This window comes from Salmo salar, chromosome 27 (assembly GCF_965601325.2).
Source record: "Salmo salar chromosome 27, fSalSal1, whole genome shotgun sequence".
In the NCBI taxonomy this organism is placed as follows: domain Eukaryota; kingdom Metazoa; phylum Chordata; class Actinopteri; order Salmoniformes; family Salmonidae; genus Salmo; species Salmo salar.
Genome location: NC_138317.1, coordinates 6,610,958 through 6,626,871, shown reverse-complemented (window position 1 = coordinate 6,626,871; position 15,914 = coordinate 6,610,958). Strand labels below are relative to the sequence as shown.

General features: G+C 39.4%; 1 protein-coding gene across 1 annotated transcript in view; it reads right to left on the bottom strand.

The window, feature by feature from the left end:
- The window catches only part of LOC106588242 (putative ATP-dependent RNA helicase ddx6), a 77,248-nt gene that overhangs the window by 17,552 nt on the left and 43,782 nt on the right, over window positions 1-15,914 (bottom strand). Inside the window, exon 10 of the mRNA XM_014177060.3 lies at window positions 7,466-7,582. Coding sequence (XP_014032535.1) covers window positions 7,466-7,582 — 117 coding nt within the window. The remainder of the gene's footprint in view (window positions 1-7,465; window positions 7,583-15,914) is intronic.

Here is a 15,914-nt window from a genome sequence, read left to right as displayed (position 1 = left end):
CAACTACCTCTTCCCCTACTGTATTTATTTATTTTGCTCCTTTGCACCCCATTATTTCTAATTCTACTTTGCACTTTCTTCCACTGCAAATCTACCATTCCAATGTTTTACTTGCTATATTGTATTTACTTTGCCACCATGGCCTTTTTTGCCTTTACCTCCCTTATCTCACCTCATTTGCTCACTTTGTATATAGACTTATTTTTCTACTATATTATTGACTGCATGTTTGTTTTACTCGCATGTGTAACTCTGTGTGGTTGTATGTGTCAAACTGCTTGCTTTATCTTGGCCAGGTCGCAATTGTAAATGAGAACTTGTTCTCAACTTGCCTACCTTGTTAAATAAAGGTGAAATAAAATAAATAAATAAAATTAGACAAGAACAACTCAAGGACAGAACTACATACATTTTTAAAAGGCACACGTAGCCTACATATCAATGCATACACACAAACTATCTAGGTCAAATAGGGAAGAGGCGTTGTGCCGCAGCATGTTGCTTTATCTGTTTTTTGAAACCAGGTTTGCTGTTCATTTTAGCAATATGAGATGGAAGGAAGAGCCATACAATAATGGCTCTATATAATACTTTACGCTTTCTTGAATTTGTTCTGGATTTGGAAACTATGAAAAGACCCCTGGTGGCATGTGTGTGTCAGAGCTGTGTGTAAGTTGACTATGCAAACAATTTGGGATTTTCAACACATTAATGTTTCTTAAAAAAAGAAGTCTTAGCCAAGAGAGACTGGCATGCATAGTATTTACAGTTGAAGTCGGAAGTTTACATACATCTTAGCCAAATACATTTAAACTCAGTTTTTCACAATTCCTGATATTTAATCCTAGTAAAAATTCCCTGTCTTAGGTCAGTTAGGATCACCACTTAATTTTAAGAATGTGAAATGTCATTATAATAGTAGAGAGAATGATTTCTTTCAGCTTTTATTTCTTTCATCACATTCCCAGTGAGTCAGAAGTTTACATACACTCAATTAGTATTTGGTAGCATTGCCTTTAAATTGTTTAACTTGGGTCAAACATTTCGGGTAGCCTTCCACAAGCTTCCCACAATAAGTTGGGTGAATTTTGGTCCATTCCTCCTGACAGAGCTGGTGTAACTTAGTCAGGTTTGTTGGCCTCCTTGCTCACACACGCCGTTTCAGTTCTGCCAACAAATGTTCTATAAAATGGAGGTCAGGGCTTTGTGATGGCGACTCCAATACCTTGACTTTGTTGTCCTTAAGCCATTTTGCCACAACTTTGGAAGTATGACTGGGGTCATTGTCCATTTGGAAGTGAAACTCAGTTTTGTAAGTGAAATAATCTGTCTGTAAACAATTGTTGGAAAATTGACTGTGCCTTTAAACAGCTTGGAAAATTCCAGAAAAGGATGTCATGGCTTTAGAAGCTTCTGATAGGCTAATTGACATCATTTGAGTCAATTGGAGGTTTACCTGTGGATGTATTTCAAGGCCTACCTTCAAACTCAGTGCCTCTTTGCTTGACATTATGGGAAAATCAAAAGAAATCAGCCAAGACCTCAGAAAAAGAATTGCAAATCTTTGTTAGGGGTTTCAGTGACTTCATTAGCTGTGGTTGCTGATGTGTATATAGTTGAATCATCAGAATACATGGACACACATGCTTTGCTTAATGCCAGTGGCAGGTCATTGATAAAAATAGAAATGAGTAGAGGGCCTAGAGAGCTGCCCTGTGGTACACCACACTGTACATGTTTGACATGAGAAAAGCTTCCATTAAATAAATAATTAAGCCAATGTGTGTATCACTGACTCATCACTTAGGCTAAGGTTCTTGTGGATTAAGATATTTGCGAAGTTCGGAATGAGACTGATATGAGGAAATGATTGATTGATAACTGGTATATCGATATATTCTTGAGTTAATTTGGGAAACTGTAACTCATTAACCTGTTATGGCTAGGGGGCAGTATTTTCACGGCCGGATAAAAAACGTACCTAATTTAATCTGATTATTACTCCTGCGCAGAAACTAGAATATGCATATAATTATTAGCTTTGGATAGAAAACACTCCAAAGTTTCTAAAACTGTTTGAATGGTGTCTGTGAGTATAACAGAACTCATTTGGTAGGCCAAAACCTGAGAAGATTCTGTACAGGAAGTACCCTGTCTGACCATTTCTTGGCCTTCTTGATTATCTCTATCCAATACAGGGGATCTCTGCTGTTACGTGACACTTCCTACGGCTCCCATGGGCTCTCAGAAGGCGGCAAAAAGCTGAATGATATCGAGGCAGCCCCTGGCTGAAAAACATTAGCACGTTTGGATAGTGGCCAGTCACAGTACTATGAGACTCAGGCTCGTGCACGAGGGGATCCCATGCTTTTATTTTCTCTCTCTTTTGTACGTATACACGCTTTCCCGGTCGGAATATTATCGCTTTTTTACGAGAAAAATGGCATAAAAATTGATTTTAAACAGCGGTTGACATGCTTCGAAGTACGGTAATGGAATATTTAGAATTTTTTTGTCACAAAATGCGTCGTGCGCGTGACCCTTATTTACACTTCGGATAGTGTCTTGAACGCACGAACAAAACGCCGCTATTTGGATATAACAATGGATTATTTGGGACCAAACCAACATTTGTTATTGAAGTAGCAGTCCTGGGAGTGCATTCTGACGAAGAACACCAAAGGTAATCAAACTTTTCTAATAGTAAATCGGAGTTTGGTCAGGGCTAAACTTGGTGGGTGTCTAAATAGCTAGCCGTGATGGCTGGGCTATCTACTCAGAATATTGCAAAATGTGCTTTCACCGAAAAGCTATTTTAAAATCGGACACCTCGATTGCACAAAGGAGTTCTGTATCTATAATTCTTAAAATAATTGTTATGTTTTTTGTGAACGTTTATCTTGAGTAATTTAGTAAATTCACAGGAGGTTTGCGGGGGGTATGCTAGTTCTGAACGTCACATGCTAATGTAAAAAGCTGGTTTTTGATATAAATATGAACTTGATTGAACAAAACATGCATGTATTGTATAACATAATGTCCTAGGTGTGTCATCTGATGAAGATCATCAAAGGTTAGTGCTGCATTTAGCCGTGGTTTTGTTTTTTGTGACATTATATGCTAGCTTGAAAAATGGGTGTCTGATTATTTCTGGCTGGGTACTCTGCTGACATAATCTAATGTTTTGCTTTCGCTGAAAGCCTTTTTGAAATCGGACAGTGTGGTTAGATAAAGGAGAGTCTTGTCTTTAAAATGCTGTAAAATAGTCATATGTTTGAAAAATTTAAGTTTTGGTATTTTTGAGGAATTTGTAATTCGCGCCACGCGTATCATTGGATATTGGAGCAGGTGTTCCGCTAGCGGAACGTCTAGATGTAAGAGGTTAAATAAACTTTTCCCATGATGCCCCAAATTACTAATGAATTTGTTGCATGATTAATTTAACCGAGTAATAATTAAACGTAGGAGGTAATTAAGTACAAAAAAAGTAAAAAAAAAAAAAGATAAAACCTACTATTCATAAATTAATTGATCAGTAATCACGAGAAAAAAATGGTTTTGTTTAAATGTGTGTGCACGTGTGTGTGAGAGATAGGCTATACGGATGATATTACTGAGCAGTTTGTTTCATCAGGCTGACCCCCAGTCTGTCCGTAGAGCTCCGAGACAGGACTGTGTTGAGGCACAGATCTTGGGAAGGATACCAAAATATTTATTTGGCATTTAAGGTCCCCAAGAACACAGTGACCTCCATCATTCTTAAATGGAAGAAGTTTGGAACCACTAATACCCTTCCTAGAACTGGCTACGCGGCCAAACTGAGCAATCGGGGGAGAAGGCCCTTGCTCAGTGAGGTGACCAAGAACCCCATGGCCACTCTGACATCGTACCGCTGTGGAGATGGGAACCTTCCAGAAGGACAACCATCTTTGCAACACTCCACCAATCAGGCCAGACAGAAGCATCACGTCTGGAAGAAACCTGGCACCATACCTACGGTGAACCATGCTGTGGGGATGTTTTTCAGCGGCAGGGACTGGTAGACTAAGGTTTGAGGGAAAGATGAGCGGAGCAAAGTACAGAGAGATCCTTGATGAAAACCTGCTCCAGAGCCCTCAGGACCTCAGACTAAGGCGAAGGTTCACCTTCCAACAGAATAATGACCCTAAGCACAAAGCCAAGTCAACACAGCAGTGGCTTCGGGACAAGTCTCAATGTCCTTGAGTGGCCCAGCCAGAGCCCGGACTTGAACCCGATCTAACATCTGTGGAGAAACCTGAAAATAGCTGTGCAGCGATGCTCCCCATCCAACCTGACAGAGCTTTAGAGGATCTGCCGTGAAGAATGGGAGGAACTTCCCAAATACAGGTGTGCCAAACCTGTAGCGTCACACCCAAGAAGGCTCGAGGCTGTAATCGCTGCCAAAGGTGCTTCAACAAAGTACTGAGTAAACGGTATGACTACTTATGTAAATGCTATATTTCATTTTTATGTATTTTTCGCAAACATTTCTAAAACCTGTATTTGTTTTATCATTATGGGGTATTGTGTGTAGATTGATGAGGGAAAAAAAAGATTTAATAAATTTTAGAATAAGGCAGTAACATAACAAAATGTGGAAAAAGTCAAGGGGTCTGAATACTTTCTGGATACACAGTAGATTGGGGACAACAAAGGTCCAATTATTGAACGCTGTGGCATGTCACAGAATATCTTGGCCCTGGTAGATGCACAGCCGTTTGCATAAACAAATTGTTCTCTATCATAAACATAATTATATAACCAATTATATGTATAATCATGAAAACCATAGTATTGCAATCTAGAAAGTAATATTTCATGATCAACCGTGTCAAACGCTTTGGATACATCTTAAAAGATGTCAAGAGAGTATTCATAGTTGTTTAGGGCTGTAAATATTTTATCCACAAGTTGCAAAAGAGCCATATGTATGGAGTAGTTTTTACGAAAACCATATTTTAGCTCATATAGAATACAGTGTTGATTTAAATGTTTCAATATTCTCATAGACACATTTTTCAAGGATTCTGTAAAAAACATGGTAGTACAGATATTGGGCGATCATTTGTAAAATATGAAATATTTAGGAACATTACGAGTTTGCGAGGCTCATTAATTGAGGAAGACACTGATTTCACCAAAAAGGCCCCAATCTCATCATGACCTGCTGCTGATCTTAAAGCGCTCACAATTAATTTAGTTAAATATTCTACATCTACTGCTACTTATCAATACTATCTGTTCATTTCCAATGGCCAAAGAGAAGTGGAAAATTGGAAAGTGGTCAGAAATGTCAGTATAAAGTATACCCGTATTAGCCACATTATTAAAATCATTTGTAAAAATATGATCAATAAGGGTGGCAGACGAACTGGTCACTCTGTGGTCTTATAGATGAGGGGACACAGATAGATGGAGTATAACGTATTCAACAAGTCAGATGAACTGGTCACTCTGTGGTCTTATAGATGAGGGGATACAGATAGATGGAGTATAAAGTATTCAACAAGTCAGATGAACTGGTCACTCTGTGGTCTTATAGATGAGGGGACACAGATAGATGGAGTATAAAGTATTCAACAAGTCAGATGAACTGGTCACTCTGTGGTCTTATAGATGAGTGAATACAGATAGATGGAGTATAAAGTATTCAACAAGTCAGATGAACTGGTCACTCTGTGGTCTTATAGATGAGGGGATACAGATAAACGGGTCAGTCTGTGGTCTTACAGATGAGGGAATACAGATAGCTGGAGTATAAAGTATTCAACAAGTCAGATGTCATTGAGTGGTTCTCTTCAATAAGTTTATGTTGTAATCATCCAATAGAAAACCAATTGGATCTTCATTATTAATCAAATCCAAGGTAGATGCAAGGACAAATTAAACTCCCAATATTGGAATCGGGTAGATGGATGCAATACCACTTTACCACTCAAAAATGAACAGGAGAGAATTTGTATGAAAAGAGATTCAACATCAATGTAATCAGATGTAAGTGCAAGATACTTTATGAACAGAAATGGACACTCCTCCTCCCACTTTATGTTGTACAGTGGTGAACAGCATTAGGAGACATGTCATAAGGCTCTTCAGTCAACCATGCTTCTGAAAGGGCAACAATGCAATTATTCATGATAGAGAGAAGACAGATAATGAACAAAGTGGTCATGATTTTTAGGAAGACCGCGAACGTTCAAATGAAAGGTAGAAAATAAGCTTGTCTTGGAATTAGATCGACTGTTATACAGGTTGTTACATCTTTTAACATGATAGTAATCACAAGTGATCATCATCTCTGGTAAAATTCAGGAAATTTGAATCAGGATCAACACAATCATTATATTTATTGTTTGCTTCATTAATATAGAAATTGGTTAAAGACCATGTTATCAGGGTTCATATCCTGCCCAAATAAGAGAGATACACAGTCGGAATCATCCAATGAGTGGAACGGAAACATAGAAGTGCATGCTTCACATGTCCAACACAACCACACATTTGTGATAGTTTTATCAATAGGGATGCACTTCCTATGGAATGCACATTGACACAGTCCACATAACACCACTGAAGACTTCAGAGGGTTATGACATTTAGAGCAATGTGTGTTTTAGGTCATGAGGTTAGGTGAAACACGTGTGTGTGTGGGTGGTGTAAGAATATTTTGAAGATAAATACACAATGCAAAGGATGAGAGGACTAAAGGTTAGGAGGACTAAAGGTCAAGAGAGTACTAACGATCAACAGGGAATTATCAATGGAAATAGTTGCTTTTCAGTTCAACATCTGTTTAGAATCTGTGTAGGAATGTCAGTCCTGGACTCCTAGCTACATGTGCCACGTTTTCATTGGTCTGAATCGGCTGTACTGGAGCAAGATACTTGTTATTTGGCCATATTTTACTGCAAAAAAGTCTAATTGGTCAACCACAGGCTAGGGCTGGGAGTTATAAATTACACCCTGTCAGTTTGTTCTGTGGAGAGAATCCCTGAGGACAGGGAAGAAATGACCATCTACTTCCAAGCATGATTTGTCCTCTTTGAATAAACCTATTTTCCTCCCCCTGATTTGCTTTGGGGTCTGTGATATTGAAGAATAACATCAACTGCCAACAGTGGGAATTAATACATATGTGTCTGTGGGTGGGTGCGTGAATACTTTCTGAAGGCACAGTAAATGTAAAAAAAGAAAAATATTTCAGAGGTATAAAAAAGGAACATAAAGGAACGATATAAACCGTTATTTATTTTTTGTACGAACCCGTTCAGAACTTTAATTTTCTGGTCGGAACAGTGGAACGGAACAACAACAAAAATCTGTTCAGAACAAAAACGATTGGAAAATAATTTTAGTTCCAACCCGATAATAATGTTTAACCTCTTTTCAGGAGGATGCAGATTTTTCTCTTGTAGGACAATAAGCGTGAATCTAAATGGCTCACCTGCATCATCTTGGCGTGGATGTAGAAGCAGGAGTAGCCCAACTGGGTGATCTTCTTGGCTAGCAGCTCAACTCTCTGGGTGGAGTTACAGAAGATGATGGACTGATTGATCTGCAGCTGTGAAAAACAAACCACAAGGGAAAGGAAATGATAAAACTAACAAACAATAACAAATGCACTTTATATCTCGGTTTTTATATCTCGGATCCGAATCCCCCCCCCCCCCCCCGGACTAAAGAAGCTTATGCGCATGTGCGGAACACCTTCTACACGTGTTTATTCTCCACGCATTCTCTGCTCTACTAGTCTGACTACCAGTCACTTTAGCTAACATTCCATTTGTCACAAGTCTAATAAATACATTTAATATAGCCTAAACCAACACAATAAATCCATTATTAAAGAAACATGATATGAAGAAAATGTATCCTATTTCAGAGGAATAGAATAGCATATTCTGAGTTGTCCTTACAGTGAGGGAAAAAAGTATTTGATCCCCTGCTGATTTTGTACGTTTGCCCACTGACAAAGAAATGATCAGTCTATAATTTTAATGGTAGGTTTATTTGAACAGTGAGAGACAGAATAACAACAACAAAAAATCCAGAAAAACGCATGTCAAAAATGTTATAAATTGATTTGCATTTTAATGAGGGAAATAAGTATTTGACCCCTCTGCAAAACATGACTTGGTACTTGGTGGCAAAACCCTTGTTGGCAATCACAGAGGTCAGACGTTTCTTGTAGTTGGCCACCAGGTTTGCACAGATCTCAGGAGGGATTTTGTCCCACTCCTCTTTGCAGATCTTCTCCAAGTCATTAAGGTTTTGAGGCTAACGTTTGGCAACTCGAAACCTTCAGCTCCCTCCACAGATTTTCTATGGGATTAAGGTCTGGAGACTGGCTGGGCCATTCCAGGACCTTAATGTGCTTCTTCATGAGCCACTCCTTTGTTGCCTTGGCCATGTGTTTTGGGTCATTGTCATGCTGGAATACCCATCCACGACCCATTTTCAATGCCCTGGCTGAGGGAAGGAGGTTCTCACCCAAGATTTGACAGTACATGGCCCCATCCATCATCCCTTTGATGCAGTGAAGTTGTCCTGTCCCCTTAGCTAAAAAACACCCCCAAAGCATTATGTTTCCACCTCCATGTTTGACGGTGGGGATGGTGTTCTTGGGTTCATAGGCAGCATTCCTACTCCTCCAAACACGACGAGATGAGTTGATGCCAAAGAGCTCCATTTTGGTCTCATCTGACCATAACACTTTCACACAGTTGTCCTCTGAAACATTCAGATGTTCATTGGCAAACTTCAGACGGGCATGTATATGTGCTTTCTTGAGCAGGGGGACCTTGCGGGCGCTGCAGGATTTCAAACCTTCACGGCGTAGTGTGTTACCAATTGTTTTCTTGGTGACTATGGTCCCAGCTGCCTTGAGATCATTGACAAAATTCTCCCGTGTAGTTCTGGGCTGATTCCTCACCATTCTCATGATCATTGCAACTCCACGAGGTGAGATCTTGCATGGAGCCCCAGGCCGAGGGAGATTGACAGCTCTTTTGGGTTTCTTCCATTTGCGAATAATCGCACCAACTGTTGTCACATTCTCACCAAGCTGCTTGGCGATGGTCTTGTAGCCCATTCCAGCCTTGTGTAGGTCTACAATCTTGTCCCTGACATCCTTGGAGAGCTCTTTGGTCTTGGCCATGGTGGAGAGTTTGGAATCTGATTGATTGATTGCTTCTGTGGACAGGTGTCTTTTATACAGGTAACAAACTAAGATTAGGAGCACTCCCTTTAAGAGTGTGCTCCTAATCTCAGCTCGTTACTTGAATAAAAGACACCTGGGAGCCAGAAATGTTTCTGATTGAGTGTGGGTCAAATATTTATTTCCCTCATTAAAATGCAAATCAATTTATAACATTTTTAACATGCATTTTTCTGGATTTTTTTGTTGTTATTCTGTCTCTCACTGTTCAAATAAACCTACCATTAAAATTATAGACTGATAATATCTTTGTCAGTGTGCAAACGTACAAAATCAGCAGGGGATCAAATACAGTGAGGGAAAAAAGTATCTGTATCCTCATCCTCCTTCAGTAACTCTGTTATGTCTAGTTCTAGTTCTATATCTGTATCCTCCTTCAGAAACTCTTATGTCTGGTTCTAGATCTGTATCCTCCTTCAGTAACTCTGTTATGTCTGGTTCTACATCTGTATCCTCCTTCGGTAAACTCTGTTATGTCTGGTTCTACATCTGTATCCTCCTTCAGTAACTCTGTTAGGTCTGGTTCTATATCTGTATCCTCCTTCAGTAACTCTGTTAGGTCTGGTTCTATATCCTCATCCTCCTTCAGTAACTCTGTTATGTCTGGTTCTACATCTGTATCCTCCTTCAGTAAACTCTGTTATGTCTGTGTCTATATCTGTATCCTCCTTCAGTAACTCTGTTAGGTCTGGTTCTATATCTGTATCCTCCTTCAGTAACTCTTATGTCTGGCTCTATATCTGTATCCTCCTTCAGTAACTATGTGATGTCTGGGTCTATATCCTCATCCTCCTTCAGTAACTCTGCTATGTCTGGTTCTATATCTGTATCCTCCTTCAGTAACTCTGTTATGTCTGGGTCTATATCTGCATCCTCCTTCAGTAACTCTGTTATGTCTGGTTCTATATCTGCGTCCTCATCCTCCTTCAGTAACTCTGTTATGTCTGTGTCTATATCTGTATCCTCCTTCAGTAAACTCTGTTATGTCTGGGTCTATATCCTCATCCTCCTTCAGTAACTCTGTTATGTCTGGGTCTATATCCTCATCCTCCTTCAGTAACTCTGTTATGTCTGGGTCTATATCTGTATCCTCCTTCAGTAAACTCTGTTATGTCTGCTTCTATATCTGTATCCTCCTTCAGTAACTCTGTTATGTCTGGGTCTATATCTGTATCCTCCTTCAGTAACTCTGTTATGTCTGTGTCTATATCTGTATCCTCCTTCAGTAACTCTGTTAGGTCTGGTTCTATATCTGTATCCTCCTTCAGTAACTCTGTTATGTCTGGGTCTATATCTGTATCCTCCTTCAGTAACTCTGTTATGTCTGGGTCTATATCTGCATCCTCCTTCAGTAACTCTGTTATGTCTGGTTCTATATCTGCGTCCTCATCCTCCTTCAGTAACTCTGTTATGTCTGGGTCTATATCTGTATCCTCATCCTCCTTCAGAAACTCTGTTATGTCTGTGTCTATATCTGTATCCTCCTTCAGTAAACTCTGTTATGTCTGTGTCTATATCCTCATCCTCCTTCAGTAACTCTGTTATGTCTGGGTCTATATCTGTATCCTCCTTCAGTAAACTCTGTTATGTCTGCTTCTATATCTGTATCCTCCTTCAGTAACTCTGTTATGTCTGGGTCTATATCTGTATCCTCCTTCAGTAACTCTGTTATGTCTGGGTCTATATCTGCATCCTCCTTCAGTAACTCTGTTATGTCTGGTTCTATATCTGCGTCCTCATCCTCCTTCAGTAACTCTGTTATGTCTGGGTCTATATCTGTATCCTCATCCTCCTTCAGTAACTCTGTTATGTCTGGGTCTATATCTGTATCCTCATTCTCCTTCAGTAACTCTGTTTTGTCTGGGTCTATATCTGTATCCTCCTTCAGTAACTCTGTTATGTCTGCTTCTATATCTGTATCCTCCTTCAGTAACTCTGTTATGTCTGGGTCTATATCTGTATCCTCCTTCAGTAACTCTGTTATGTCTGGGTCTTTATCTGTATCCTCCTTCAGTAAACTCTGTTATGTCTGCTTCTACATCTGTATCCTCCTTCAGTAACTCTGTGATGTCTGGTTCTATATCTGCGTATGCTCTTCTAATCTTTGCAGCACTCTCTACTGACTGTAGCTCTCTCTGAATCACTGCAACTAAAGTGGGGGGGAATGTACTTATGTCTGTCGACATTACAGTCATAACTGCATATCTAAATATCAGCATGTTACCTTTTGTAAATATTAGCATATCAGCATGTATTTACTTCATGCAAAGCTACTTTCTCACATATCACATTAGGCTACAGCCCTTTGACACTGTAGGCCTATGTGACAGTCTCATAGTATAGTTATGTTTTCCTATTCACTTTTAATACATTTGCTGGAGCAAGGAAATAATTATTATTTATACACAGCAAGTCACTTGACAATAATGGTCTACTCTCCCTTTTTATTTTACCTGTCATTTTCCTGTCATGTCGCAGGAATCCCTGGGACTTTGCTTATTTTCTTTAGAGCTGCATAACCAAGTCCAAGTTTGTGGGCTAGAAGAACCATCCTCACATTTATATCAAATGCCACATCTCCCCTGGAGCACTCCTGCAGCCTGGAGGAAGTGTAAACACTCCTCCTAAATTCATCACGATCACCTTCACAGTCTGCAAATTCTACCATGACAGAATTACAGAATCACTGGTTGGTGGGGTCTACGGTGATTTTCAGTCCAATGTTGAGACACTTAAGGCAAATTAAATCATGTACAAATTGGTTTATTTGTGACGTGGAATAAAAGCCACTGTTGGCTGTCTGCTGTCTGGATGATCGCTGCTAGTTGTTATCTTAATCTCAACTAATTTGCGTCTCGACGTGCTGCTGCCGGCTACCTCCTTTTCCTCCTCTACTTGTACTGCCACTGCCTCGATCGGCTGATCAGACACATTTTTTCTTTCATTCACTGCTTTTTTCGCATTGGCTGACTATTTCTATTCACATACTGTAGGTATAATTCTTCAAGAATTTCTAATTTTGTCTCTCTTTCGTGGATTCTTTGTGGGAGATATTTTCAAACAAGGAAAATGCGTTTGACAGAAATGCCTTCTTGAACATGTGAACTTTCATGTGCCTTAATAACAAGCTTGTATGCCATCTGTAAATACAAATAAAATTGTGAAATTACGAGCCTAGTTGGTTTAGCCACAGAAAAGACAGCGGCAGGTAGCCTAGTGGTTAGAGCATTGGGCCAGTAACCGAAAGGTTGCTGGATTGAATCCCCAAGCTGACAAGGTAAAAATCTCTTGTTCTGCCCCTGAACAAGGCAGTTAACCCACTGTTCCCCGGGAGGCCGTCATTGTAAATAAGAATTTGTTCTTAACTGACTTGCCTAGTTAAATAAACGTTACATTTTATTAAAAAATAAAACCTTCCCGCTAGCCATGATTGGCTGAGATAATGAGTGGGCTAGACATGCCGAGAGATGAGTTTGGATTGGTCTGCCATATAGCATGCTTCTGTCTATTTGAGCTGGTCAGTATGTGTAGGTAATCCTGTCTAAAGCTGCTTTTTTTAATGTATCGTGTAGTAAAACGGATGCTCACCACTTTCTGGAGGACCGTGTTTTGAAATCAGTGAATTCGAGTATGATAGCTAAGGAGATGGAGAAAACAGTCTCCGGATAACATCTTCAAACTAAGGGCAACCATGGCATCCGACAGGAAACGCGTCCACCCATGAATAATGTATACAGGTAAGATAGTCGAGCCAGCTACATTTTCAAATATTACACGTTTCTAATTGTGACAGAAGGTGGTTCAATTTCAAGTTAAAATGTGCTGTTAGCTGGCTGGCTCGCTAGCTAACGTTACGTGTATGATCTTATTATTCGTATCTCAGAGCCATTTGCTTGGCGAGTTATAGCCTAATGTAGCTAGCTAACATTGAACCTGGTTGTTTAGCTACATGCAGATTCATGCAGGGTAGTAACTTCATGAGTTGGGATTACGGATCATTGTTTACCTAGCTAGCTAGCTACATGTCTGAAGAAAAGACTCCACTATTCAAGTAACCACTTCAGGTGCGTTTGTAAATTCAGTCTGGCCATCTACTGTAATTTCCGGACTATTAAGCGCACCTGAATATAAGCCGCACCCACTGAATTAATTTTTTTTTTTACATTTTGAACATAAATAAGCCGCACATGTCTATAAGCCGCAGGTGCCTACTGGTACATTGAAACAAATTACACAGGCTTTAACCTGTTATGGCTAGGGGCAGTATTTTCACGGCCGGATAAAAAACGTACCCGATTTAATCTGATTATTACTCCTGCCCAGAAACTAGAATATGCATATAATTATTAGCTTTGGATAGAAAACACTCCAAAGTTTCTAAAACTGTTTGAATGGTGTCTGTGAGTATAACATAACTCATTTGGCAGGCCAAAACCTGAGAAGATTCTGTACAGGAAGTACCCTGTCTGACTATTTCTTGGCCTTCTTGATTATCTCTATCCAATACAGGGGATCTCTGCTGTTACGTGACACTTCCTACGGCTCCCATGGGCTCTCAGAAGGCGGCAAAAAGCTGAATCGTGGCTTTGCAGGCTCTGGCTGAAAAAAAGTAGCGCGTTTGGATAGTGGCCGGTCACAGTACTATGAAACTCAGGCTCGTGCACGAGGGGATCCCATGCTTTTATTTTCTCTCTCTTTGTACGTATACACGCTTCCCGGTCAGAATATTATCGCTTTTTTACGAGAAAAATTGCATAAAAATTGATTTTAAACAGCGGTTGACATGCTTCTAAGTACGGTAATGGAATATTTAGAATTTTTTTGTCACGAAATGCGTCGTGCGCGTGACCCTTATTTACACTTCGGATAGTGTCTTGAACGCACGAACAAAACGCCGTTATTTGGATATAAGTATGGATTATTTTGAACCAAACCAACATTTGTTATTGAAGTAGCAGTCCTGGGAGTGCATTCTGACGAAGAACACCAAAGGTAATAAAACTTTTCTAATAGTAAATCGGAGTTTGGTCAGGGCTAAACTTGGTGGGTGTCAAAATAGCTAGCCGTGATGGCTGGGCTATCTACTCAGAATATTGCAAAATGTGCTTTCACCGAAAAGCTATTTTAAAATCGGACACCTCGATTGCACAAAGGAGTTCTGTATCTATAATTCTTAAAATAATTGTTATGTTTTTTGTGAACGTTTATCGTGAGTAATTTAGTAAATTCACCGGAAGTGTTCGGTGGGAATGCTAGTTCTGAACGTCACATGCTAATGTAAAAAGCTGGTTTTTGATATAAATATGAACTTCATTGAATAAAACATGCATGTATTGTATAACAATGTCCTAGGCGTGTCATCTGATGAAGATCATCAAAGGTTAGTGCTGCATTTAGCTGTGGTTTTGTTTTTTGTGACATTATATGCTAGCTTGAAAAATGGGTGTCTGATTATTTCTGGCTGGGTACTCTGCTGACATAATCTAATGTTTTGCTTTCACTGTAAAGCCTTTTTGAAATCGGACAGTGTGGTTAGATAAAGGAGAGTCTTGTCTTTAAAATGCTGTAAAATAGGCATATGTTTGAAAAATTGAAGTTTTTGTATTTTTGAGGAATTTGTAATTCGCGCCACGCCTTTCATTGGATATTGGAGCAGGTGTTCCGCTAGCGGAACGTCTAGATGTAAGAGGTTAACGAAACACGGCTTGTAACAAAAATAAATAGGCTTTAACGAAACATGGCTTGTAACAAAAATAAATAGGCTTTAACGAAACACGGCTTGTAACAAAAAATAAAAAATTAGCTGTAAGCTTTAGAGTCAATTCCTCACGCTGCTGTTTCCAACGTCTTATCATCAACTCATTAAGACCAAGCTCCCGTGCAGCAGCTCTATTTCCTTTTCCAACAGCCAGATCAATCGCCTTCAACTTGAAAGCTGCATCATATGCATTTCTCCGTGTCTTTGCCATGATGAGGGTGACAAAATGACTACCGTAATCAGAATGATGGGAAGTTTGAGAGCGCTCGATTTAATCTAAACAGTAAACAAAAAAGTTGTTTGACCGTAACCCGTTCGGCAATTTCATTGGTTAAGGAAAGCTTCATGCCGCCAAAAAACTGAGCACGTCACAGAATGTGTTTTTTGGAGAAAAAAAAATTGAAAGCGGGAAAAGTCCATATATTAGCCGCGTCATTGTTTAAAAGCAGAATGACTTACTTTCCCATTGTTCCTCAACTGTAGTGTATGATATACCATTTTGTAGCTCTGAGTCTCTACTTTTATCCATTGTAAAAAACACAATTTTCAAATTTTGATACTTAAGACCGATTTGAGCCAGTCGGCCACATATGATTCAACATGGACAGTTTTAAAAATAGTTCTACATAAAACATGCTACCAAGAAAGAAATGTATGGTAGGTATAGTTGACTGAGTTGGAGTATACATTATGCCGATTTATGTGTACATCTTATGAAAGTATGGAAGTTATAGTTGCAAATATCCCAAAATCTGAAAATTGACAGATGTTACAAAATTGTGATTTTGCTTCCACGTAGCATGTTTTAGTTTCCTTTACAATAAACTGGATTAGTTAGGCCTTTAGAATATTGCAAAACATATCCTTGAGTCAGCCTGCCCATCGAAACTACACCGAATTTATACCGAAACTAATTTC